The following is a 26420-nucleotide window of genomic DNA, read 5'->3' on the forward strand; positions in this document are numbered from 1 at the left end:
GCGCCCCTCCAGGCCCCTCCCCGCAGGCCGGCGGGCCGAAGGTCCGGGTCCCCTCTCCCGTGTCCAGCATGGTGCCCCCAGACACAACACTCAGGCAAGTTCGACCTCGGAGGAAACACCAGCTTGCCGGGCGCCCTGGATTCCAGCCGTCAGTTCACTATCCGTGTGACCTTGGTCCAGTTAATTTCGAGGATCCATCAATTTTATAAAATGAGGCAGCATCTCGGAGCTGCCATTAGACTGTAAACTGCAACAGATTGAGGTACTATTTTTAAAAGGCTTGTGGATCTGGCTGGAAACCGATGGAGACAGGAAGGGACTGGGAGCGCAGAGAGGAGACACCAGCCAGTCCTGCCAGGCCACTGGGAAGGACAGCGGGGAAGGGGCTGCCCAGTCCTTCAGCTCCCACCTTTTCCCTTTTCTTTTCGCATTGTTTTGATTGGTACCGGTCAGAGGGGCAGCAAGGTAGGAAAGCTGGGGGACCTGTCAGAGGTGACTGTAGTGTGGACAGAAGACTGGCAAGCCATAGCAAGAGAGCCAAGAGGAGAGGGAGGGTGGAGCTTGCCAGGCCTGATTGCCAAAGCCCCTTCAAATCTCCAAGAGGCCGCAGATCAGGGAGCTGGTTCTGCAGCGCCACCTGGTGACCACAGGCAGGATGCGGCAGAAGGTGACCTGAGGCTCCGAAAGAAGTGCACCAACCATGGCCCTTGGTTTCAGCTGCTTTATTTCCAACATATTCCCGACCCAGTGGCCCTCCAAAGTCCAGCGGTAGAGAGGTGAAAAACGGTAGAACCAACCTGTGCCTCCACCCCTCCATAACTTAACCACAGAGTGGCTAAACCACAGTGGTAAGGGCAACCTTCTTGCAGAAGGCAGTACTGGGAGGTTCCCAGAAGAGTGGCAGCCAAGCCCCCAGGCCAGGGCAGGCACACCATAGCTGGGATCGAGTCCAGCTCAGACGGACCCAGGCCTCCTTCCCTGACAGGGCTGGGATCCAGGCTCAGCGCCCGAGCAGCTGCAGCATCTCCTGAGAATCCACCAGCTTCTCCCGAGGCTTTCTAGCACCCTGGCCCCGAGACACTTCCTCAGCATCCAGCTTCTCCCAGTCTGAGAAAGAGACTGGCCGGATCCCTGAAGCAGAGGGTAGACACGTCAGCACTGCCACCTTCTCCTTCATCCCCCTTCCCAGTACCATCCCCCAACTCCCGAATGTGGCACCTCAGAGAGAAGCTACGCATCCCACCTCCCAGAACCTCAGCCTCAGGGCCCAGACCTCGGCTGCTGAGCAGGGCTTGAATGGCCGCATAGCCAGGCTTGGGCCCAAAGGGCAGCAGCCCGGCCTTCAGGTCCTGCAGCAGCACCTCGCTGGTGAGGAAGCTGTCAGTCATGGTGGTAGCAATGACACCTGTGGGTCCCCTCTTCACCCAGCCACTGCAGTAGAGGCCTGAGGGGGCAACAAAGAGAGGAAAGGTGACTGCATTCGGCCAGGCCAGCCTGTGCCCATCTGTGCATCCGTGCAAACATACACTCCCGTCTCACAGCTGTCCCACATTCTTCCCACCCTGTTTTACCACGGTGTCTCCACTTGTATCTTGACCTCACCCCACCTCAAATTCAACAGCCCCTTAGCAAAATCTACTGAGTGCATGAACAGGCACCTGGGTACTTAATCAGACTGGAAGCTCCCTAGGACAGGGGCTGCCTTATCTCCAACCCCAGCACTGAGCGAAAGAGCTAGCCCAGAGCTGGCCTTGGTAAATGCTTACTGAGTGACTTAGTGATTAAACATATGTCCTATATTTTCCAGCTAGCCTGGGGACTCTCCCCAGGGCCAGAAGGAAGGTGGGCTGGGTCCTGGGACTGGGCCTGCCTAGAGGACCTGCTCAGTGTATGTCACTAGAGGAAAGGATAGAAGAATGGCCCCGGGAACACCAGCTTTCCAGCCTCCCACCATAACTGGATGTCCAGCTTTGTCATACCCTCTCACCTGGCACACCCACAACCCGGCCTTCTGTATTGGGGATGACCCCGAGTTTGGGGTCAAAGGGCACACTGGGGTCAATGGGACGGCTTTTATACCCAACACTGCTCAGCACCAGCCCACAAAGAAGGTCCTCCGTCTCTCCTGTGGGCACTGCCCGGGTGGCCTCACCGACACCCTATTGGGGAGAGCAAGGGTAACACCAGGCTGGGTGGGAGAGGCCTGAGGATGGGGTGTCTTAGGATAACATGAGACTCACCTCCAGTCTGGTAAGTGCCAGGCGGATGCCTGCTGCCCGCTGCCCATCTGGCGAGGGCAGCACCTGCTGGGGGCTTCGGAAAAAGCGGAGGCCCCAGGCACGGGGGGCAGAAGCCTGGCGAGCAGCCTCCTCCGCCCCCAGCTTCTCTGTGGCCGTGCGGTGCAGCAGTTCCGTCAGCCGCTTCCTTGGACGGGGGACCTCTGTCAGCAACACAGAACATCTCAGGCTGCGCCTGCCCCACAAACCCTCCTCCAAGCCTTCTGTGACCTAGGTCAGCCCCTCCCTGTGAGCCGGGGGCCTGGCCAGGGCACCTTACCCTTGATTCTGTCCTGGAGGCCCAAGAAATCTGCAGGATCCAAAATGGTTCGGGTTCCTGGTAACTGGATCATCTCCCGAAGCTCCTTGTGATGGAGTGGGGTAGAGGGAGTGGGAAGATCAGGCCCTGAACACCGTCCACCCGAGCCCGCCAGAGTCCAGCCTGGTGAAGACACTGACATGGAAGGCACAGGGCCCTGGGGCCTGCTCCCCCTTCCATCCCAGCAGAAGCTCCTCTAAGAGGCTCTGCCTCCTCCACGGGTCATCCTCCCCTTGGGACACCTCCCACCCACCGCCACCCCAGTACCTTAATGGTAAAGGCCACTTGCAGGGGCCCGCGCCTGCCCACTATCCACACCGTCTTCACCTGACTCTGCCTCAGCACCCCTAATGCAACCTCTGTGATGTCTGTTTTCTGGTAGAAAAGGAAGTCTTTGAAATCATGGAACATGGACATGAGGACTCTATTTAGTGGCATCCCTACCCTGAGCTAGAAGGCTGGCAGCCCGAAACTCTACTACTGCCGCCCCACAGGGTTAGACAGGGCACTGCTGTCTACGCCAAGGGATCCGAGCAGCAAAATGGGCCCTGCCTCTTGAGTATTTACTGAGCATCTACCATGTGCCTGGCCTCACAAGGCTTCTTATCAGTGTGGAGGGTTATTCATCAGATCTCATTAACGAGTAAAATTTCAGGGGTGTAACCTGCTATTCGTGAAATAGAAGGAGACGGGTCTGTTAGATAAAGGTACTACAGGGGAAATGAACCTATTCAGGGCATCCCTACAAGGCTTCCTGACAGAAGGAATAATTGAGCCAACTTTTTTTTTTTTTCCTTGGTACCAGGGATTGAACTGACCGAACCGCTGAGCTAAATCCCCGGCCCAATTGAGCCAACTTTAAATGGCAGTAGTCAAATGAAACTGTTCCAAGCAGAGGGAATGGTGTGTACAAAGACCCCCGTGGTACAATGAGGTTTAAAAAAAGGCCCATGCAGCTGTTGTGCCCAAGTAAAGGGAGACATAGTGTGGGTTAAGGCTCACACAGCTACTTTCTAGAAGGCCTCCGCCTGACCCAGCACCCTTGGGAAACAGGCACTGAGTTCCCCACCTCCAGCTCCTGACCTACCACTCACCTCCAGGTGCTCAGGTGGGGTCAGGAGGATCCGGGCCACATCCAGAGCCACGTTCCCCTGTCCCAGAATCACGGCAGTGTCACAGCTCAGGTCCGGTGCCAGCTAGAGGGGAAAGGCCTCGATAGACCCCCAGCTAGTCTCCCATCAGCTTGATCTTCTCCGCAAATATCCTGTGCCCAGTCCCAGCTGTCCCCTCACTGGTCAAGTCACCCTCCCCGAGCCATCTGTCCCCGCCCACCCAGCCCCAGCCCAGAGACCTTCCATGGTTGACCGCCAGCCTCAGGTGGCCTAGCATCCATCTCTTCCTCTTGCTCCTTGCTACCTCTTCTGCCCTCTCTGGCATCCAGAGCTGGTCCTGGCCCTGGCAGAGGAGTTGGCAGGAAGGGGCAGCAGGAGTGCTCCCCAAACTCACCGCTTGATTCTCAGGAAGGCCATTGTACCAGCCCACAAAGGCCCGGGCTGAGCACACGCCAGGGAGCTCCTCACCAGGGATCCCCAGGGCCTGATGGTCCTCCGCCCCATAGCTCTGAGGAAAGCAGGAGACCACAGCCTTAGCACCTGGCAAGGGAACTGGTTCCCAGCGTCCCCTCCAGCAACTTCCATCATCTGTGCTCACCAGCACCACGGCATGGTACGCCCCCCGCAGCTCAGATACCGTCACATCCCTGCCCACCGCCACGTTGCCCAGGAAGGCACAGCGCTCAGAGCGAGCCGTCTGGGTAAATGTGTGGATGACATTCTGCAGGGCAGCCCCAGAGAACAAGGGGTTAGAGAGCAGGAGGTCCAGGGCCACGTCAGTGCCACTCTCACCCCTTATCCCACAGTGTCCCCAGGGTCATTCTACCCAGCCAGGGAGCCCCCCTACCCTCATTTGGACCAATGGCCCCAAACAGCACCCTCCATGCCCAGAGACCTACCTTCACCTCAGGGTGGTCAGGCGCCACCCCAAAGCGCACTAGGCCGAAGGGCACGAGCTGCTTCTCATAGATGTCCACTTGGGCCCGGGTGTGGTGCTAGGGGAGAGGGCACAGCTGGTAGGGTCCTGCCTTCCCAGACAGAGCAGTGGGCCGGGAACACAGAAGCCTCAAGTGTCTTTGAGGACAGAGCGCCTCTCGACTGACTCCCCCTCTGCCCAGAGAGCCAGATACGGCCCAGGAGGAGCTGAGGTCAGGCCTCAAGAAGACTACGAGTTATGAGAATGCGAGAAATCCGGCCAGGGAAAGAGGAGCACAGTTCCCCTCCCCTGGACCTGGGTTTTAGGGGAGCTTCATCTACTCAGGTTAGATGAGACCCACTGCCCTGCCCCCCCACCCATCCACATTTTCTAGAAAGGCCCAGCTACACCGATCTTATCTCCAAGATCATCCCATTGTAACAGGGTCCAGCAAGATAGGGAAGGAGGGTAGAGGGAGGTGGCAATGGGCCTATTCCTAGTCTTAGGAAAACTCTCTCATTTTCTTGCTTTAAAATCCTTCCTTGCTGCAGGACAAAGTTCGAACTGCTCAGCAGGTGGTCAGTTCCTAACACAACCCAACCCTGTGGTCTTTGTCTTTCAGTCTTTCCATACGTGCCCTTTACTCCAGGTCACAAGGCTCCCTCAACATAACACCCTTTAGTCCACGAACTGACCTCTTGTCCCTCACCTCCTTCCTTAACCTCCACGTATTCCTTCTCAGGCCTTTTTATCTCAATTCCCTAGATCTGTCTCTGACTCTGTGTCTGTCTCTCTTCCTCCCTCCCTTCCTCCTTCCTCGCATTCTTCCTATCCACACCGCTCCCCAAGCTCCAAACCTGAGACCCCACGACATCCTCACCCAGACACCACTAATGCATCCAGATAAAACTAAGGCCTTATCCCCCAAACCTCTCCCCTTCTGCTCCTACACTCCCTTCCACCCATCCCACTCAGAACCCAAGCCAGAACCTGGGGCTGCTTGCTTACCCATCTCTGGCCTGCCCCATCAAATGAACATCTTACCCCTGCCTTCCTCACCGCACTCCAGGCCAGCAGCCCTGCCTGTGTTTACCCTGCAGACAGAACATTCTAAATTTTAAAAATGGGGTCCCTGGCTAGAGGGTAGCTCAGTGGTAGAGCACTTGCCTAGTGTGTGCAAGGTCCTGGGTTCCAGCCCCAGCGCTGAAAAAAGATGAGGAGTACCTGGAGTCTGGTCTAAAACTCTTCAATAAAGCCACCAGAATCTCCTAGGGGACTGGTTTAAAGTTGCCCATTCCGGGACCTATCACAGAGTTTGATTAAGTGGACTGGGCCCAGAAATGTTTTGTTTGTTTGTTTGTTTTGTTTTTTGGTACCAGGGATTGAACTCAGGTCCTTGCGCTTGCAAGGCAGGCAGTGGAACCACTGAGCTAAATCCCCAACCCTTGTTTGGGTTTTTTTGAGACAGGGTCTCACTAAGTTACCCAGGCTGGCCTTGAATTGAACTTTTGATCCTCCAGCCTGACTCCCAAGTAACTGGGCTTACACGTCTCCCAGGGGACTCTGATGGGAGGAGAGGGGAGGTGACATCCTGAGAAAGTCACCCAAGTCCACAGCCTGGTCAGTGGCTCCCAAGCCCCCCAGATCTGGATCACACCTCTCCCCAGCCTAGCTTTCTCTCTCCACCTCCTGCACACACCTTTCTTCTGGAATTTGCCCCTTCCTTGGAGGGCCACTCTCTTCCTTCTCCAGCCTCTGTCCATTGGTTCTCTGTGCCTGAGACACCCCTGCCATTCCCATCCCACTGACCTGACATCTCCACCATCCTTCAAACTGCAAATGCTCTCCCTGTGGCTTACGCATCCCTCTCTGCACCCCTAGGACGAGTCTTAAGCTACCTTGTAAACCGATAATCTCCCCCTCACACTGGAATATGAGGTCCTTAAGCACAGGGGCCACACCTGTCCTCCTCACCCCCATGTTCCTAGTGCAGCCTGTGCCTGGAACACATAGGTGTCCAGTGAGTGGCCACTGAACGATGATGACAAATGGCCAGGCCAGATCCTAGTGCCTTCTGTGCACAGTGGTAAGACCTCAGCCAGCCTCCCGCCCTCCATGTCCTCACCTATGTGCGTCATGACACCGCCTCACAGTTTGACATGAAGATGCTACGAGATGGTGTTCAGTGCCTGACTCAACCTAAATGGCTCTTCCCCAAATGTGCCCAGAGCTTCGAGCTCCCAGTGGGCAAAGGTCAACTCATAACAGGCCTCTGAGTCCACGTCCCTCCCAGCCCAGCCTGCACGGAAAGCACACACGTGACAACAGCCCAGAGGCTTGGCTTGCCTGCAGAGGAACACTAAGAACCCTGCCTGGAAGGCCTGCTCTCCCCCTCCCAAAACACAGGGCCTTCCAGGCCTCCATCCCAGAGCCCAGGATGTACTTCTATGTCTGCGGCCTTGCATTTAGCCTGACTCCCAATGTAAGAGGGGCCCTTGCCAAACCTGTGGCCTTCAGTGCAGCTCAAATGCACTTTCTCCAGAAAACAGCTTCTGATTCATCTCCACCTGACTCAACTCACTCTACTTGCATCATTATACTTAGCTCTGTTCTGTGTTGTTTGGGAGGCACACGTTTGTCACCTTTCAACACTGGCCAAGCCATCCCTGCCTCCAGGAGACCTTCCTAGATGCAGTACTAAAAGCTCCATGACCCAGGTAAACCAGGACAGTGGGTTATGCCATCCTTCGAGTACCTCTGTGTATGTATAATTAATATATTCATTCATTCTCCTGTCTCAACATAGACATTGCAAGCTCTTCCAAAGCAAGGCCATTGTCTCATCTCTGTCAACCTAGGTCTCCTCTCCCCTCTCCTTCTCAAGGTCTGGGTATATCTGGCAGCCTTGAATCCCTGCCTATCTGCCTGCCAAAGCCAAAACTGAAAGCTTGGAGACCTTGGCCCTTAATGAGGGTAAAGGGGGAGGTTGTGGTAGCTGTGGGTGAAGAGGACACAGGAGCTGGGTAAAGTTACAGAAAGCTAGGAGAGGGCTAGCCTCAAGGTGTAGGATGTTGGGGACAGAGGAGAAACAAGGGTTAATAAGGGGAGGGCAAAGTCATCCTGCAGGTCTGCCTGGACTGTTTGGCCAAGAAGGTATAGCCGCCCTTCTGCCACTGACCACACACTCGGTGCCCTGGTGTAGGCAGGAAGTACACAGCTAGATGGGATGGGCATCATTTCCTCATCAGGCAACCCAGAGAGCACGAGGCTTTCCCTTAGGACTGGAGCGACGGGTGAATGAGAGGGGAGGAGGCTAGAGGAAGTGGCTTACCTTTAGCAAGTGTTGGGCTGTGTAGAAGCCAGCGGGGCCGCTGCCCACCACACAGATCTGGGGGGTGGTCTGAGTGGAGAACCGCTGACAGAAGGCTGGGGCTGGGCAGAGGAGGGGAGCAAGGTCAAATCAACAACCTCTCCCCAATCCCAAACCAACTTCAGCATCCAACAGGAGACGGAGCTCACCAAGCTTCACCCCACCTGTACCTTCCTTCTCTTGCTCCTCAAAGCTTACTTCACCCAACCCCGTAAAGGCTTGCTCTTCATCCAGAGCTGGACCCTTCATCCATGAGCTCACTACACTGCTGCTGAAGGCCTGCCCACCAGCCCCATCGCCCTCCAAAGCATATCTTTTATTTCTTTATGGGGTTCCCTGTTCTATTAGCTCTTATTCCACATCTTCCCACAGGCTGCCTATCAACCCAACCCCACCCCTGTGGATCTCCCCCCAACACCCCGTTTCACGCCAGATGTCCCTATTGTCCCTAGTATGTTGTCCCATTCACCCATCTCACACATGGACATAATGGTCTCTTTCCATCTCCTGTCTCAGCCTAGGGGCCTCAACCTCACCGCACAGGTCCCCACCCGTCCCCCACACCACCCCCAACTCGTCCTCATGAATACTGCACACCCTCCCACGTTTGCCCCTCTCCAGCCCAGCCCCAGCTCCGCTCTGACTCCCTCCACTTGGCGCTCGCAGGCCTCCCAGCCAGTCCGAAAGACCCTCTCCTACTCAGCGTGTTTCTAGCGGGAGGAGGCCGTGCCCGAGGCCACTTCAACCACGGCCCCCAATGCAAACAGCGCGTAGCCATGTCTGGGAACAGCAATCAACAAGCGATCCTGAAACTATCCCGAGTGGGAGCTCAGCTCGGCCCCGCCCCTGCCCGGCTTCTGGACCCGCCTACCTCCGTAGTCCCGCCTCCAAGCCACGCCCCTCGGGCTGGGAAAGCGGCGTGTTGCGGCTCGATCCCGGCCTTGAAGGAGTCCCGCCCCCAAAAGGCCCGCTTTTGGGATCACCCCGTATTGCCGAAGCCCCGCCTCCCCAAATTTCCGGGTCCTTTAAGAATAAATTGCTCCCATCTTCACCCTCCCTCCAAGTACCGGAAGACTAGAGTTGGAGGAGAGCGAATCTCCGTCGCTGTTGCAGTCGCTCGCAAAGAAGGGAGCCAATTAGAAAGGAGCTTATTTTACCTGGCTTCTCGGGGCTCCCGTCGCTTACTAATGACAAAATATTTCTTTACCTTTTTTTAGCCTATCCTACTGCCTGCCTGGTTTAATTCCAGCCAATCAGAAGTCAATTTCCATGGGGCCCTCCCTGTTTACCCAGGAGACGGAAATCTGGAGAAAGCTCTGTGCGGACACTTCCTCGGTAAGTGCTCCAACCTCCGGGGCTGTGTTGGTGTGGCCCCGGCGAGATGCTGTCTGTGTCGGGCCAGGGAGAATATTGTACACTGGAAATCCTATCCAGCCTCACCCTCTTCCCCATTATAGTTGAGGAAACGGAGGAAATGAATTGCCCAGGTACTAAGAACAGAGCTCTACCCCCAACCCTTGTCCGGGACAAGACATTCGCCTCGGGTACAGAATTTAGGGGTCACCAAAAATTCAGTAACCAAGAAAAATAACATAAAAAATAAACATAATATATATTTTAGTGGATCTGTCTGAAAAGATTAAAATGCCAAAAATTTATGAGCAAAAAATTAATAGTAAGTACAGGATTCATGCTCACCTCTGATATAATACACCTCTCATATAATGCCTCTTCCCTTTCCCCAGGTGTCTTGTCACATATTTAATCCCTTAGAGAAACCTCTAATTCATCCCCTTTCAAGCTCTAAGGAGTTAGGGGCCTGTCATCCCCACAGCACCCAACCTTACTTCGTTATTGTATCAAAGGACAAAATCACAACAATTTAGCTTTTTTTCCCCTCCAGTACAGGGGATCCAACTCAGGACCTTGTGCTTACAAGGCAGGTGCGGTGCCACTGAGCTAAATCCCTAGTCCTAGCTGATTTTAAATTAGCTTTTTGGGAGGAGGATTGAACTCAGGGCCTTACACATACTAATCACTCAGTCTTAACACTTAACCCTCAGCCCTTGGCTTTGTTTTTGATTTTAGACTTGGACAACACCATTCTGTAAAATAGAACAAGTGTTCTGATGGTTGGTCTAAGTGAGGAAGGTTGGTTTTATAGACAAGGGCTTGAAAGGGAAAACAACAGAAAGCAAATTGAGATTTCTTGTGAGGGGGGATAGAGGGGACACAACAGAACAGTAGGAAAATCACTGATGAGGTAACATCAGATTATCTCAGGTTATTTCTTTTGTGTAAGGATTAAAGCAGAGAGAATGTTATTATCATGACGATTGAAACTAGCCTGAGTAGGAAATTGGCTGATTTCTCAGAATGTCCGATAAACAACTTAGTTTCAGCTTGGTGAATGTCAAGGTGAGTAACTCTGTTTTAACTTTTATCCTGGTCTATTGAGGCCAAGTGCAGTTTAGTCCAAAACATTGGCCCCTGTACTGTCTAACATTTGTTATTCCCCTTGTCATTAAAACTTTTTTATTTAAAAATTTTTATTAGTATATGTTTGCAATATGTAATGATTACATCCATCATGAGTTGGCACATGTACATAACACATCTTAATTACTCGTCATTTTTAGTGGTTTTTAAAAGTGAGGTGTAACATACAAAAGGTTCACAAATCATAATAGACAGCTGATGAGATGTGATCATATAATCACCCAGACTGAGAAACAGGACAGCCCCAGTATCCCAAGAGTCCCCTGTACCTTACTAGTCACTCTTCCCTCCTAGTGAGAAGTAAATACTGTTCTGCTGTCTAATATCCCCTTGTGTTTCATGCCTGTGCTACAGAACCAGGAATAGGCAAAGGATGGCTTGCAAGACAAATGCTGCCCATGGGCTTATTTTGTACAACCTGTAAGACTATTTTTAATGACAAAAATAATTTTAAGTATGTTGTGACATAAGTAGGGCATAATAGGACACACCTGTTACTACAGGCAGCTAAGTTAGAAATCAGTACACAGGCAGAGAGGGACTGAGCTCTCAAGGAAGTCAGCAAAAAAATAAAGACATAAGAATTGTGACTGGTGGCAAATATGAAGAAGGCCAGGCTCAAAATAAAGATATAGTGGCCATTCCTGCATGCCTCCCTAAGGGATAAACAACTTGAGATTATATTGTGATTAGCACCACCAGTCCAGTAAGCCAGATAGCCACCTGTACCCCAGGTGGGTGACCAGGACATCTGGACTCATTCCTTCCCAAAAATGTTTGTGTTCTTTCCGTGTATCCTTGCCATGTGACTCATTTCCCTGTTGGATCAATACTAGCTAAGTGGCTATACTTGTAACCCTATAGGTTGACTGTAGTTGAATTCACATTGTACCCACATTGTGACTTTGCTGTATAAATTATCCCTTCAAAGGGTCTCAGAGGCCAACCCATTTGGGACTCCTAGAAATCCAGGAGCTATTCTCTTATTGCCACTACAGCTCTCCTAAGTTTGTTTCATTCACAACTTCATTTCTTCAAGTTACCACGAACTCGGCACTTTTGACATCTAACTGGTTGGGAGTAACATTTCTCCTTTATCAATCCCAGCACTTGGGAGGCTGAGGCAGGAGTATCGCCATGAGTTTGAGGCCAGCCTGTACTACATAGTGAGACCCTGTCTCAAAAAAACAAACAAACAAAAATTTAGATAAAGTAGGTAAAAATACCTGCCATTTGTGGTAAATGAATGTTAGCCATCATCATCAATATTGTCAACTCCATATAACTTTAAATTAGACTTTACATCTCTGCAGAGGCTTAAAACACTTTATTCATTTCAGTCACCTTACCTCAAGCCCTGGGTAGTTCTAGTAACAGAAAATTGAACTTTACAGAGACCAAGTTGATTTGTTTCTGGGGTGCCTGTGCTACACCAGGTTTGGCTACAGGGCCCCCAGCTGCTGCCCGTACCCCCAGATCAATAACAATGAGTCATCAATTGTGTATTTGGATGGTTTTAATCATCAGCCTGGAATATTCACAGAGCCTTTTTCTGACATTACATTTTTCATATGGAGAATTAGCAGTTTGATGAATTACACTCCCAGACCATAAGACCATTTCTGAGCTGCTAATGCATTTCAAAAGAGAAACAATAACACATAGCAGAGCAGTAGGCTGGGGAAGCTGCCATAGCCCTGTTCCAAGAGGGCTGCTTGGATCCAAAACTCTGCTCTTATTGGTGAGCCTCGCAGCAGGGAACTCAGGCATACTCCAAAGGGGTGACTGAGGAGAGTTTCATGAAAGGCCTTTGTGCAGAGGTGTGAGCAGGATTATGGGAAGAAAGAAGCATTCTGGGTCCAGCAACAGCTCAGAGCCACTGCCAGGCTGGGCCCCAAAGGAGCCCAAAGAGGGAGTTATTAGGAACTCATAAGAACCACAGCTGGAAGAGAGCATGCCTGAGGGGGGTGTGGTTTCTGCTAGACGGCAGGGCAAAGATGGTTGGGGAAGACCTGCAGGGACCGGCAGGGCCGGCCCCAGCAGAACTGCTCAGGGCCACACTGGACACAGAAGGGCTTCTGATGCTCTGGGCTCAGGATGCCTTCACTGTCTTCTGGCTACTTCTTGTCCACCTCCTTCACCCATTTCAAGGGCTCCCGTTTGCTGGCATTTAGCTTCCCTTCATCAAGGTCATTGTGCCCTTTACGGTATCCATGGCCTTAACTGAAAAGCCAGGCAACAATGGGCCCCCCAAAATGACTTGTATGTTCTCAACCAGGGATGATTTTTGACCCCCCCCCAGGGACATCGACCTATGTCTGGGGACATTTTTGATTGTCATAACTTGGACTCCTAGCATCTATCTAGTAGATAGAAGCCAGGAGCATGGCTAAACATCCTGTGCTGCACAAGACAGCAACAAAAGGTTATCCAGATAAAGTACCAATAGTGACAGGTGAGAAATCCGATCATAACTCCTCTGGCCTCCTATCCCAGGCTTTGCCTCCTCCTCTGCCCCTTCCTTAGCCTTCACCTAGGAACTTCCTTGCACTCTCAGTCCCAGCCTTTCAACTCTGCCTACCTTGGGCTCTATCTCTGGTGCCCCCACACCTTGGCATCAGTAGCTCCCTTATATCCCCACCTCACACCCAGGCTATGGACTTGCACTGCCAAGTTGCCCTTGACTTCAAGCTTTTCTTTCTCTCTTTTTTTTGGCACCGGGGATCAAACTTGGGTCCTTGCACTTGCAAGGCAGGTGGCAGAACCATTGAGCCAAATCCCTGGCCCTTTTCTTTCTCTTAAATTAATCTGTGCTGCAGACCTGGTTCCCATAACCCTCTCCAACCCCAGCTACTGCCCAGTAATTTTCTCTCTCTGGTTCACTGCTTCTGAATAACATGGAACAAAGCACTTTTCTAGAACTAGCCAAGGTCAAGCTGAAAGCTATGTATACTCTTTCCCCAGCTCTGTCCCTGAAGTATTATCTCCTTTTACTTCCATACTTTTATCTCGCTGAGACCATGGGCCTTAGAAAGTTGCTCTGGCTGAGGAACTTGGGCGGTCTGCCAAAGGTGACTGGTCCTGTGTACCTGGGGAGAGGGATGTTGGGGGACAGGGCCTCAAACAGTGCAGAAGCAACAGTGGCCAAGCCAGTGTGCCATTCTCCAGGCACTAGGAAGGCCCCAGCTCGAGGGGCTGACACTCCTGTGTGTGCCTCCTCCCATCTCCCAGGTGGCCGGGGCACAAACAAGATGCTGCCTCACCTTCTGTCACCCACCTCCAACCCTCCACGGGCTCAGATGGGCAGGGATAGGGACTCCAAGATGGAGCCATGTTGCTCAGCCACCATATTCCCTTCCCCCAGGCACTCCCTGAATCCCAGAAGAGCAAACAGCACAAGCTGGCCCTTCTCACTGCCAGTCCAAGGCCTCTGTGCTCCAGGTCCATGACCCTCCACTGCATCACACCCCTGGGGCCAGGAGCAGCAGCAGAGCCAGGGCTGGGCCAGGACTGGAGCCTGGCCCTCACTGCAGCCCCACCAGCTCCGTGATCGGCGGGGCCTGCACCATGAACTCCTCATAGCGATCGAAGAACAGCCAGAAGCGAGCCAGGTATGAGTCCTCATTGTATGGCAGCTGCTTCTCGTGGAGGAACTTGGACACCACGGGCTTCACCTGATGAGTGGGAGGAGAAGCCCGTGAGCCACACCCATCCAGGTGGTGGTAGGGAATCATCTTCCCAGCCCCAGTTCCTATCTGCTTTGTCCCAAGATGCTGCGGTGGGCCGAGGGGCTGAGGTACTGAGGAACTCCAGCCTCCCCCACCCCTACTGCAGGCAGGCAAACCAGGGGCTCCCCCCACCCCTACACCCCCAAGGCTTCCTGCTGCATGACAGCTCCTTTGGCACTGAGGAATGAAAAGCACAGCTCCCTTTGCCAAGCAGCTACTTCCTGTAGCTTTAGATCTACGTGTGTCTTTTTGTCCTCAAGGTAAGCACCATTGCCTCCGATTTTGCAGACAGGAAAGCGGAGGCTCAGTAAACTTGTCCAGAGTCTCACAACTAGTAAGAACCCCAGGTGTCTGATCTGAAACCCACGCTGCTCCAAGCTGCTCTCCTGGGTGACCTCTAACCAGGCCGGTGCTGGGGAGCTTGGAGTTCTCACTGTCCTCCCTCCAGCCCAGTCCTTAGTTACCTTCAGGCACATGTTGTCCGAGAGTGTGGGGAAGAGGTGGTGCTCCACATGGCAGCTGATGAGTGAGTGGCCGAATGCCCAGTCCAGCACCGGCAGCCGGGGCAGGTTAAGCACACCCAGGCTCATCATGTGAATCCGCCGGGGCTTCTTGTCGGGGGAGAACATGGGGAGCCCAATGTGCTGTGACAGACACATGGGTCACACTGGGGGCCAGGCAGCCCCAGACCTCCTCACCAGGTAAGGACCCAGTAGCTTTTTTGGCCTCCAAAGCCAACTCCAGCAGGACCTGGTAGAGGGCTAAGGGACTGGGGCTCCTGGTCTATCTCAGATGCCAACCCAGTCTGTGTCCTGAGCTGAGTCTCGCCCATCTCTGGGTCTCTTTCCCCATCTGGATGGACAGTGGGGGATTTGGCCTGGGCACCCCTTGGACTTTTGATACTCAAGTGCCTGTGATTACTTCCATTTACTCTCATGCTGTGCCTTGGCCTCATCCTGGAAGGACCCTCCCTGCTTTCCTATCACTCAAAACCTTACTCATCACTGCAGATCAAGTCTGGGCAACCTCTGGTACTTTTTCACTCAACCAGTAAATCCAGGTGCCTCTGCCAGGCACAGTCCTGGCTCTAGGGGAGCTGGAGGTGAACAGGAACTTCCATCCAAGCAGGACAAGCAGACGGTACAATTACGAGATTAAGTGATGAACAGCATTTGTGCTGAGTGCCAAGCTGGTGAACAGGGAGCCCTAACCTGGCATGCTCACTGTCCAGGGAGCAGGGGCCATCCCTGTGGCAACAGCACTGGAACTGGACGTGAGCCCCTGACCTCACTCAGAGTCAGTCCCCTGCCTCAATTCCCAGCTGCTTCCTCTGCCTGGCCCATGGCACCGGCTGGGCCCTCTCTTCACTTGGACATCCACACACAGATGAAAGCACACTAGGCTGTCGCTGAGAAGCCAAGGCTTCACCTGCAAACCAAGCTCTCCATAATGACTCCCAGAGAGATGGCATGGCCAAGAAGGAGGGGTGCCCTCTCTCCCACAGAGCCTGGGGTCCAGCCTGCAGTCAGGCATCCCGGAGAATGCTCCCGTTAGCTGCCCAGTGCCAGGTGAGAGGCCTCACCTGGAAGATGTTGACGTGGATGTAGGGGTGGGCCAGCAGAGACCTGGTGAGCAGCATGCAGGCCAGGGCTGAGCTGGGGCTCCTGAAGCCTGACACGTTGAGGAGCAGCCAGTAGTGGGAATAGAGGCCCAGGGAAATCAGGCCCAGTGTCTGCAGGGCTGACCTCAGCTCCACCTTCCTCAGATGCTCTGCCAGGGAAAGAAGACTCAGAGTGAGGGGCAGGAGGGTCTGCAGCCATCATGAACTGGCTCCCTGATGGCCAAGGGTGCTAAGGTTGAGGGTGGTCTGAGAGTGTTCAGTGAATCCACACAACATCCCTGAAAAGTGTGTTCAGCCATTGTATGAATGAGGAAACAGAGCTATTAAGCAACCTGAACAAGGTCAAGACCTGTCCTACACCCTTGCTCCTTCCTCCTCCCACGATGTCAACAGTTACAAGACGCAGTGTGATTTCTGTGAGGCATCTACTAAGCCAGTGGCAGCAAACCTTATGGCACATGTGCCACAGAGGGCTGTGCATTATCACTGCAAGTTCTAAAAGGTTCGCCATCACTGTACTAAGCATTCTTTTTTTTTTTTTTTTTTTTTTTTTTTGTGGTGGGGATTGAACTCAGGTCCTTGAGCCTATGAGGCAGGTGGCAGAACCACTGAGCTAAATCCTGGGCCCCTTTTTTAAATTTATTTATTTATTTAGCTTTTGGTACCAGGGATCAAACTCAGAACCTTGTACTTCCAAGGCAGGCACAGTGCCTCTAAGCTGAATCCCTGGCCCTGCCCTCTTAAGTCTGTGCCCTCCTTATGCGTTCACACCATCCTGGAGCAGCAGGTGAAGAACCGGAGGCTCACAGAGGTCAAGTTACCAGCATACAGTCACCAGCCAATAAATGGCACAGCCAGACTTAGACCAGGTCTGGGTCTCTTTCCACCCCACCTGACCATGTGAGAAAGTCTCTGTTAGCCTTAGCCCTGGGCTTCTGGCTTCCCCACAAATGGCTTCCATGAAGGTATGAGAAGAAAGGAGGGGCTGGGAGCAGGTTTTTGCAGGGTCCTCAGACTCGGGCGGTTGCAGTACTTACCAAGAGCCACCAGAGGGGTTAGAATGGGGATTAAGAAGGGTGCAAAGAACATGTAGATGTAGCGGTTGAGGCAAGGCAGCTTCCATGTGCTGGAGTCCCCCAGCCCCACCACATTAGTGTAGCCGTGGTGCATCTTGACGTGGCCATACTTGGCAAACTCTGCAGGGAAGGCTGTGCATACCTGGAGGAGCAGAGAGGACACCGGGTCCAGGTCAGGCACAGTCGAGGGCAGCAGGATCTGGGGAAACCTCAAGAACAAGCCACTCTCCTTGAATCCTGCAATTCCAGCTTTCCTGCCCTGCACAGTCATCTCTCAGGCACCTGTGACCCCAGAGAGGCAGCCAGACGAACGACTGTATCCACTTGGCATGGTTCCGCAAAGCACTTGAGGACAGGGAGGTCAGACCCCAAATTGTCCCTCTGTCGCTGGCCACCACCCAGTCAACCTCTCAAGTCTCTGAAGCTACTGTTGCAATAATGCCGTCAGCCCTTGCAGTTACTGTGTGTCCTGGAAACCCCTGCACCTTCCTAACACTGCTTTGCCTACTGAACCCAGAACAGCAAGGAAAGGAGTACAGATCAGTAGATCTAGGGATCAGTAGAGACCATCTCCCATCACAGTGTGGGTGCCCACTCGTGGGGGCTGAGTTAATTTCTCCCAGAGGTGACTCTTCTGGCACAGGGCCTTGATGGGATTCTCTGAAGCTGCTCAGGAGGAACTGCTCGGGCTCCTAGAACAGTCATTCTGAATGCAAGCGAGGCACCATGGTGTTTCTTATGCAGATATATGCAAATGAGCATGCCTGTGTGAGCCTCTTCAAACATTTTATCAAGGCCAGCAGACTTTCATAATCTTACTGAAGATGCTGCCTGATCCCAGGGGAAAGTGAAAGATTTCCCAGCACCAGTCTTTGGGTGTCATGGGGAAGTTTAATTGTCAACTTGATTGGTCTGGGGGCTGCCTAGGGGACTAGAAAGGCACACTTGGGGTGTGTCTAGGTGCTTCTCGGAGGAGTGACCATGGGGTCTGTATCTCCTCCTTTGCCCCTTCCTCTCTGCTTGTCTTCCCCTGCTCTGCTTCCTGGATGCCTTGAACTAAGCAGCTTTGTTATGCCACACCCTTCCACATGATGTACCCCCCTTGGAGCCAGCCAACCGTAGAATGAATTCCCTGAAACCGTGAGCAAAAACACACCGTTCCACCTCTGAGTTGTGAGTGTCAGGTATTTGGTCCCAGCAGCAGTAAAGCTGACGGATACCCTGGGAGCTAGGAAGACACAGCAGGACTCCTTCTCTGAGTGCTCAGTAGGTACCAGGCTCAGAGGTGAGCACTTTCACAGGCTCCCTAATCCAAGGGGTCAGTGGTGTTCACAGAAGCAGCAGGTGAGATAGGGAGAGGCCACCTGACACCAGGTCACACGACTGAGATGGCAGGGACAAGATCTGGACAGGAAGGCCCAGATTCCCACCAAGAAAAGGACAGCACGAAGCCAGGCTCTAGGTCAGACAACAAGCAAAAGCAGGAGAAAGCTAAGGAATGACACCGTCTTCATATTCTGCCCCTTGGAATGAAGCAAGCGCAATGTAGGCAGAAGCTGCATCTAAAGGACACGGAGGAGCACACATGCAGTTTTACAGAGGCCATGGGAAGATGAGGTCCAGGCAGCAATGCTGGGCAAGCCCCTGTGAGGACAGAGAGCTTGAAAGTGAGTGCTGACTCCAGGACAGCCTTTCTGCCTCCTCTGGGACACTAGGGCAGGGCACTTTGCTCTCAGATGATGCAACCCACCTAAGGACAGGTTCTGCTCTCTGCTTGTGTAACCTCGCCAGGAACAGACTGTGGAAGAGGTGGCAGAGGGTGACTGGATGAGGAGTCATTTAAAGTGACAGCCTCTTCCAGGCCCACGGGTCTCAGTGGGACCTGCCCACTCACAAGCCTCACCCACTGGGGCCACACAGTTTGTTAGTGCCAGAAGGCTTTTTTCACCACTCACCTCTCAGCTGATCTCTGGCCTCCTACCTGCCTCATCTACTTGAAATCCAGCAGGGAGACCTAGCTACAACTATCTTTGATTACACCATAATCATGTTTTTAAAGACTGCAGTGTACTGTTTACTTAACAAACACAGTAAGGAGGAAAATATCAGAGAGAGATAAAGACGAGACTGATAACCTCCACTTTACCTATTCAGAAAGTACAATAGCTTCTTAAAATGCAAGCCAAGTATGGTGCTGGACACCTCTAATCCCAGAACTCAGGAGGCTGAGGCAGGAGGATCACAAGTTTGAAGCCAGCCTAGGCAACCCTGTCTCAAAATCAAAATGAGAAAAACTACCAATGTAGACAACTATCTTGGGCCACAGTTCAAAATCCAAGCCCCTCTACCTGCAGGTCGGGCCTCCTTGCTCCCCTTTCTCCAGAAACCCTGTTAGATTCCAGAGGCCCTAGGTTTCTGTGGGTTTCTTGTACCCCGTGCTGTTTCCTATGCCCCTGTGTTTGTCTGAACATCTGCTCTGTATGAAGCTGCCACCCTGCACTTCAGCTTCTCCAGCACCTCTTTGGTTGGTACTTTTTGTTTTGTTTTGTTGTTTTTTTGGTACCGGGGATTGAACTCGGGTACTTGTGCTTGCAAGGCAGGCCACCGAACCACTGAGCTAAATCCCTGGCCCTCCAGCACCTCTTTGGGAAGTCCCATCTTGCAGCCTCTATACCACTGGTGTTTGGGGTTGGGTCATCTTCTGTTTGGGGGCTAACATAACCGAGATAGCGCAAAGTGTCCCCAAACAGAGCCCAGTGTCCCCACCATGCAGCCCCCACAGTGAGCCTTCAGAGTCCTCACAGCCCTTGAGATGAAGCCTTAGGCACCTTCTGCTGTCCTGGTCCCTGGACACCCCGAGTATCATCTCTGCAACCTGCAGCAAGTGACTTGGCCCCCCACAAATGAGTGTCTCCTCATGTCCAGAATAGGTGTGTTCATGGGGAGGTGGGACTATAAATGAGATGATCTGTATCAAGGACATGGTAAGCAGCCATCAAGTATTAGCTGGTACAGTCAGGGTGTGTGTGTGTATTTTACTGGAGACTGAACCTGGGCCCTTCCCACTGAGGTACATCTCCAGCATCATTCTTATTTTTTATTTTGAGACACAGTGTCATTAAATTACTAAACTGCCCAGGCTGGGTTCAAAACTTGTGATCCTCCTGCATCAGCCTCCCAGAGTGCTGTGATTAAAGGCACGTGCCATCACACATGGTTTGGATCTTTATCATTTGGATGTCATTTGTTTGTCTCTTTTGACTCCGCCCTTGGGGACAGAAGGGGTCTTATTCACCCTCATGTCCCTAGCACCTGGTGAAGCATGCCAGGCATGGAGTAGAAGTTTCATGGCATTGACAGCATTGCTCTGGCTGCAGGACCAGGTCACAGCCCTGGCCCTGGTATGCCCACTCTGAGCCTTAGCCCAGTCTCGGCCCCCAAAGCTCCTGTCACCCTGAGACTTCCTCCGAGTCTTCTCTCCTGGCTGGGTGTCCACTGTCACGCTCACAAACATCTCCTGAAGTCCCTACCATGTTTCTCCCAGGCCCTCCCTCAAGGGGCCGCTCCTCATACCCACTGCGTCAGTGCAGACAGCTGTGACCAGGCAAGGGCAATTTCTGTCGTCCCATCCCTCTCTGCCTGGGTGGGGGGGGAGCGGTCTGTAAGCCCAACGGGGCCAGCCACAGAAGCGGGGGGGGGGGGGAGGCCCACCCCCCAGGAATAAGAATCACAATGAGAACCCCTCCCTGTGGTACTCAGGCTTTTCCTGAAGGAAGTCACATGGCAGTTGATGGGAGGGAGACTGCTTAAAAATGCATTTTGGAAATCTACACACATGATGAAATGGCACAGAACACACGTGTGCATGCGTGTGCACACACACACACTGCCAGTGACAGTTCCCTGGGTTTCCACATTGCATGACACATATACAAACATAACTTACTGGGGGAAACCAGGTGGAAGACGCACCACACATCTTCCATTTTTGGAAGTTCTGTGAGTCTATAATTAATCAAAAAATTAGTTTTCACACAAGAGTATATTTTGTACTGAAGATCTGTGTTCACTCTCAAATGAATTTTAAAAATTGAAAATAGTTCAATGGAGCATACGCTTAGTGTGCGTGAGGACCCTGTGTTCAACCACCAACACAAGAAGGAAAAGAGAGAGAAAAGGGAGGAGAGGGAGGAAAAAAGGAAGTGAGAAAAGAAAAGGAATGGACGTCACAGTTGGTTTTTCTCAAACCAAAGTTCTCAGGGTTTGGGGGGGTCAAGCCCAGAGAAGGTCAAAGAAAGGCCCAAAAGGTAATGAATGCACTAAATGCAGGACAGAAGAGAACAAGCAAAGATCAAGACTGGGCTGGGGGTTCTCAGTGGTTTCCACCCCGACAAGAGGCCTGAAGGACGGTGGCAGGCTTTGCCCTGCGTGCCAGCCCTCCCAGCAGGGCGCCAGCACTGTGCAGGGCTCCTGTGGACCAGCTGTGATTCCGCCCCTGCAGCTTCATAACTGGCACGGCCTGTATTCTCCCACTCGGGAGCATCTCGATGGCCATTGCATGCAGGACAGTCCCCACAGTCCTCTGCTTCCGGGGTGAATTCTCCCCAGGCTCAAGACTGAAACCACCATGGCGGCCTGGGCCCCCACCTTGGTGGCCATCTGCGTGTGGTACTCTTTACTGGCAGTCCCCAAGGAAATGGCTGCTGGTGGCAGTGACATAACCGGGACCAGTAGGGCCATGTGCTCTGCGGGGGAAGACCAGAAGCAGAGAGAAGTTCGCTGCTAGGAGGGATGGAACATTCTCTTCTAGGCCAGAAGTGGGTCCTCGGAGAAGCCTGGTATGGGGAGGGACACATGATTTGGATGCGAACCAGAGAGGAACCTGCTGCCACCCTCTCTGCTCCTCCCCTCACACACACCGGGTCAGAGAGGTCCTGGTCCACCCCAGCTCAGAGCTGATAAACCCTGAGAAATCCAGCAAACAATGCATGCCTAAGCAAGCCAATGCTACTCCGCGGAGGCTACAGAATTCACAGGATCCCAGAAGGAACCCTGGGCCTAGAACCACATGCTCTTTTAGGGACGGTGTCTCCTGAAGGTCAAGGGGAAGGACACAGGCCCCACCAAGAGAAGGCAGAAAGGGAGTAGACGCCAGCCTTTAGAAGCGAGAGCCAAAGATCAGGGAAGGTCCAGGGCATCCTCAGAGGTCCCAGGCCACTCCACCCAGCCCCCAACACATACCCAGTTCCTCCGGCAACCTCTCAGTTAATAAAAACAAGGCAAGGCTGGGATTTAGCTCAGTGGTTCCGCCGCCTGCCTCGCAAGTGAAAGGTCCTGAGTTCAATCCCTGGTACCAATAAAAACAAGGCAATAAGAGGCAAAACAAACACCGCCTCAAAAAGCTCAACCTGTCCTTGCAGCTGATCGTGCTTTCCCTGCAGGGAGAAAAAGCAAAGCTAACACTCACGGAGCATCAAGGTCAGGACCAGGCCCTGTGTTAAGATCTGTACCATCTCGCTCTGGGCACACTGGGTTCATGAGGGGGGCACTGTCATTGCTCTGGTTGATTCCACAGGGGGCTAACTCCGAATGTTGAGTTAAGTACATGCCCAAGGTCAGGGCAGCCAATGGGAATCAAGGGTAAGGGTCCAAAGGCCATGCCCCTGACACCCCCACCCCGCCTGGCCCATAACACCAGCAACCACCTGGAGGACTGCAGTGGCCCCACAAATGCCAGCTGGGCAAGGGGACTGACCATCCCCTCCCACACACAGGCAGTGGACCTTCCACAGAGGCCAGAAAATAGAGAGGCCCCTCCCCACCCACATTACCGGAGAACCCGAGTGACAAATGACTTGTGCCCTGTCCCGCAGCTCACTGCAGCACCAGCCAGTGTCACCGCACGAGGTGGGGACCGAGCTTTTCCCCCTCTGCTTGAGGGGCACCGGCCTCCAGGTGGTCCTCCGTCGCACAGCTTTTCCCTGGACCTTGCCCGCGGTCCCCAAGTCCAACTGCAGGGTCATAGCCAACAAAAACAGATGGAAGAGCTGCCAAGAGCTCAGGGCTACACAGGGGCTGAACAGATAAAGAAGCAAAGGTGAGGCCACTGGTCTGGGGCTCCTGGGGACAAGACCATGTCCTACAAGCTGAATGCAGACAACTATTTGATCCCACAGGTCGCCATGTGCCGGGGTTCTGGGGAAGGCTTCTCAGCCTCCCTCAGCACACATAACAGCTCCTGTGTCCCCCAGCATTCAGGATCAAGTTTTCTTGTGTGGGCATTACAGAACTTGATAAAAAAAAAAAAAATGAGGTGGCCAAGGACCTCTTTGCCACTAGCCTGGGGCTCCAGATGACTTGGCCACACACCCTCATTTAAGAACCACATGACCATCCGTGTACAATCAATCCCTGAAATCACTTAGACCTCAGTCCAGCTGCCTCTGGGCTCCTGGCACTCAATACAGCTTTGAAAATCCAAACAGCTAATCTGCCCCTTGGGTCCCAGCATTGTGACAGTGACTATGCAGACAGCATGACCTGAATGGCCCCTGCCTCTCTTGGCAGGTCACAAAATCAGTGGGGTCTGGCGCACGCCTCCCAGTCTTTCTGGGGCCACAACCAGAGGTCACTGGAAAAGAACCCTGAAGATCAGGGGCCTATGGGTTCTTCTTATCCTCTGCCCCTCAGCAATGTGTGCTGGTAGGAAGAGAATGGGTAAGGCAAAAAATGGGATAGAAAATGCTAGGTGAAAAATATTTCTGCCATTCCACTGATGTGTTATAAGGTGTACACACATATAGCTATAAGACATTTTATAAAGTTACATGGCTCTATGAAAAGTTAAAAATTGAATTTTTATGACAAGTTAGTATTTGAGTTAATCAGCCATGGTCTCTGCCAGAAAAAGGACTGTTTCTATTACAGCCTTACCATGTATTCCTAAGGGGCCTGGGTGGCCAAGCAAGGCACACCCTGGAAAGGTAGAGAATGAGTTTGACAGAGAATCTGCAGAGGCCTGCAGACCAATCAGAAGAGAAGGGCAGCCTGGCAAGGAACCTCTGCCTTCCTGGCTGGCCCGCAGGTGGAAAGGCAGAGCAGGGGAGAGTAGAGAAAGGAGAGCAAGGGTCAGGAGACAGGAGCACCCTTCCTGGAGACCTGGAGGAGCAGAGTCTTCACAGGACGGCTCAGCTACTGCCAGGCATCACAGGACTGGATCTGAGCTGGGACCTGGGCTCCTCCCTGCTGGGTGTTTGTGAATCACATTTTTTTTTTTTTTTTTTTTTTTTTTTTTAAGATCGAACTCGGGACCTTGCGCTTGCAAGGCAGGCAGTGTGTGGATCACATTTTAAACCCTGGTTGCCAACAACTGGGACCTCATTGTATTAAAAAGTCTTTGCAGTGCAAGAGAAACCAACAGAGCTAAGAGACAACTACAATGTGGGAAAAAAAAAATTTACCAGCTACTCCTCAGACAAAAGACTACTATCTAGAATATATAAAGAACTCAAAAAGATCAGACCCCCCCAAAGACAAAGACCTAATTAAAAAATGGGCATCTGAAATGAACAGACATTTCTCAGACAAACAAGTAAAAGCAGCAAATAAATATATGAAAAAATGTTCCACATCACTGGTCATTCAAGAAATGCAGATGAAAACAACACTGAGATTCCACCTCACCCCAGGAAGAAATCAAACAATGCTGGCAGGGCTGTGGGGAGAAAGGAACCCTTCTCCATTGCTGGTGGGAGTGCAATCAATGTGGAGGTACCTCACAGAACTAGAATTAGAGGTCCCATTTGACCCATCTATCCCTCTGCTGGATATCTTTCCAAAAGAATTAAAAGAATCATACCACAGTGATATATGTGCACCCATGTTTATAGTGGCACAGTTTGTAATAGCTACAACTTGGAAACAAGCCAAATGCCCATCAACTGGCAACTAGATAAAGAAGATGTAGTTTTTCTATAAAATGGAGTACTACTCAGCCATAAAGAATGAGAAACTAGAGACATTTATAGCTAAAAGGATGCACACTGAGCCTATACTCTTAAGTGAAATAAATAGGACACACGAGTAAATACTGAATACTTTCTCTGGTGTAAAAAATAAAAGTGTAAGTAAGGTTCAAGTGGTATAATCGATAGTGTGGAATAGGAAGAAAATGGCTAAAGGGGAAGTGGGAAGGGGAGGGGAAAGGAAATAAGGGGAAAATGTGAAAAAAGGAAAAAATTGAAACAAAGTCTTTGTAAATAGGGAAGGGTGAAGGGCAGGGGATTTAGCTGCCACCTGCCTCACAGGCACAAGGACCCAAGTTCTATCCCCGTTACCCCAAAAAAAGGAAGGGTGAAGGGAGTGAAGGGAGAGCAGGCGTATGGGGAAACAATAAGAACCAAGACGTATCATGTAAAGGTACAAGATCCCAATGATAAATGTAATTGTATTGTTTGCTTTAAATGTACCAATAAACTTAATGGGGGGGAGCCCTGATTGCCAAACCTCAAACCATGGGCCAAGGCAGTCAAAGAGCAGGGCCTGCCACACAAGTATCTTAACAGAAGGAAGAAACTCTAGTCACACTTGGCCTGGTGCTGCAGAGAGGTGAGTGGACCAGGAGAAAACAAAGTGCCCAGGCCAAGTCCACAGCCCTAGGTACCCACTGGAGCAAACTTGCATACCTGCAAAGAATAATGAGCTCGCCCACGTGGTACCAGCGGACCTCCCCCCACAACACACACAAGCACACACTCACCTCCACGAAGAAAAGCATCAAGATCTTGTTCCAATATTTGGACTCGGTGAGGGCGCTGTGAGTGGCCAGGTGACTGCCCTTGACAGTGAGTGTGTAGTGGCACACACCCAAGATGATGATGCCAATGGTGAAGACCAAGACATTCTCAGAGCGCAGGCACAGGAACCCTGGGGGAGGACGGGACCGGGGAACAGAGTCTGTCCCCCCCCGCCCCCCCCCGCTCTGGGAGATCTGGACCCAAACCGCCCTGCTCCAAAATCCCCAGGCCAAAGCAAGGAGGCTGAAGGCAGGAGTGGCACAGGTCCCTCTACACCTGAGGTGGACGGGGTGGTTCTGTCTATAGGATTTGGGACAAAGCACAGCCCGAAGGGCATCCCGGTGAGACTCTAGTGGCCCTGGTCTGTCTCCCCCTTGAGCCCCAAAGCTGTGCAGAGATGGGGCTGGTATCACGGGGACTCCAGACCCTCAGAGCCTCCTCACTTGCCTCAGCCACCCTTGGTGTCCCCCACGGAACATCCCCCCTTCCCAGGTCACCTCATCCCTCCCCAGCCCTCCGGGACTCAACTTTCCCCTCTACCACCTTCACACCATCAGGCTCCCACCTCCAGCGCCCTGCTCCTCTGGGGACATGGGCTGGATGCCCCAAAGCAGACTTCAGGTTTGAGATGTGTCCCTCGGTTCTGGGGTCCCGGGCACGGGAAGCCCCCCCCGCCCTCGCTCTTCCCGCCGGAGCACAGTCCGCATG

General features: G+C 52.5%; 2 protein-coding genes across 4 annotated transcripts; both read right to left on the reverse strand.

Annotated features, from left to right (window-relative positions):
* Positions 1-709: 709 nt before the first annotated feature.
* Fdxr (ferredoxin reductase) lies at positions 710-8853 on the reverse strand. 2 transcript variants are annotated; one of them, XM_010630744.1, is made up of 12 exons: positions 8693-8853; positions 7955-8055; positions 4607-4702; positions 4306-4428; positions 4102-4215; positions 3690-3791; positions 2863-2970; positions 2557-2641; positions 2241-2440; positions 1988-2159; positions 1274-1444; positions 710-1131 (listed from the first exon to the last, which is right to left on the reverse strand). In XM_010630744.1, exons 1-12 carry the CDS (start codon positions 8769-8771, stop codon positions 1001-1003), a joined length of 1482 nt encoding a protein of 493 aa, XP_010629046.1. In that variant the 5' UTR covers positions 8772-8853; the 3' UTR covers positions 710-1000. The 2 variants fall into 2 exon arrangements, with proteins under 2 accessions (XP_010629046.1, XP_010629047.1); XM_010630745.1 differs by lacking the exon at positions 4306-4428.
* Positions 8854-12607: 3754 nt separating this feature from the next.
* Positions 12608-24158, reverse strand: Fads6 (fatty acid desaturase 6). Of its 2 annotated transcripts, none has more exons than XM_010630746.3 (5): positions 22749-24158; positions 16879-17059; positions 15803-15990; positions 14685-14864; positions 12608-14166 (listed from the first exon to the last, which is right to left on the reverse strand). In XM_010630746.3, the coding sequence occupies exons 1-5, from the start codon at positions 22938-22940 to the stop codon at positions 14017-14019; spliced, it is 891 nt and encodes a 296-aa protein (XP_010629048.1). In that variant the 5' UTR covers positions 22941-24158; the 3' UTR covers positions 12608-14016. The 2 variants fall into 2 exon arrangements, with proteins under 2 accessions (XP_010629048.1, XP_010629049.1); XM_010630747.2 differs by lacking the exon at positions 22749-24158 and adding an exon at positions 22385-22682.
* Between the last annotated feature and the right edge of the window lie 2262 nt (positions 24159-26420).

This window comes from Fukomys damarensis, unplaced genomic scaffold, assembly GCF_012274545.1.
Source record: "Fukomys damarensis isolate Sample0158 unplaced genomic scaffold, DMR_v1.0_HiC HiC_scaffold_23, whole genome shotgun sequence".
Taxonomy (NCBI): Eukaryota; Metazoa; Chordata; class Mammalia; order Rodentia; family Bathyergidae; genus Fukomys; species Fukomys damarensis.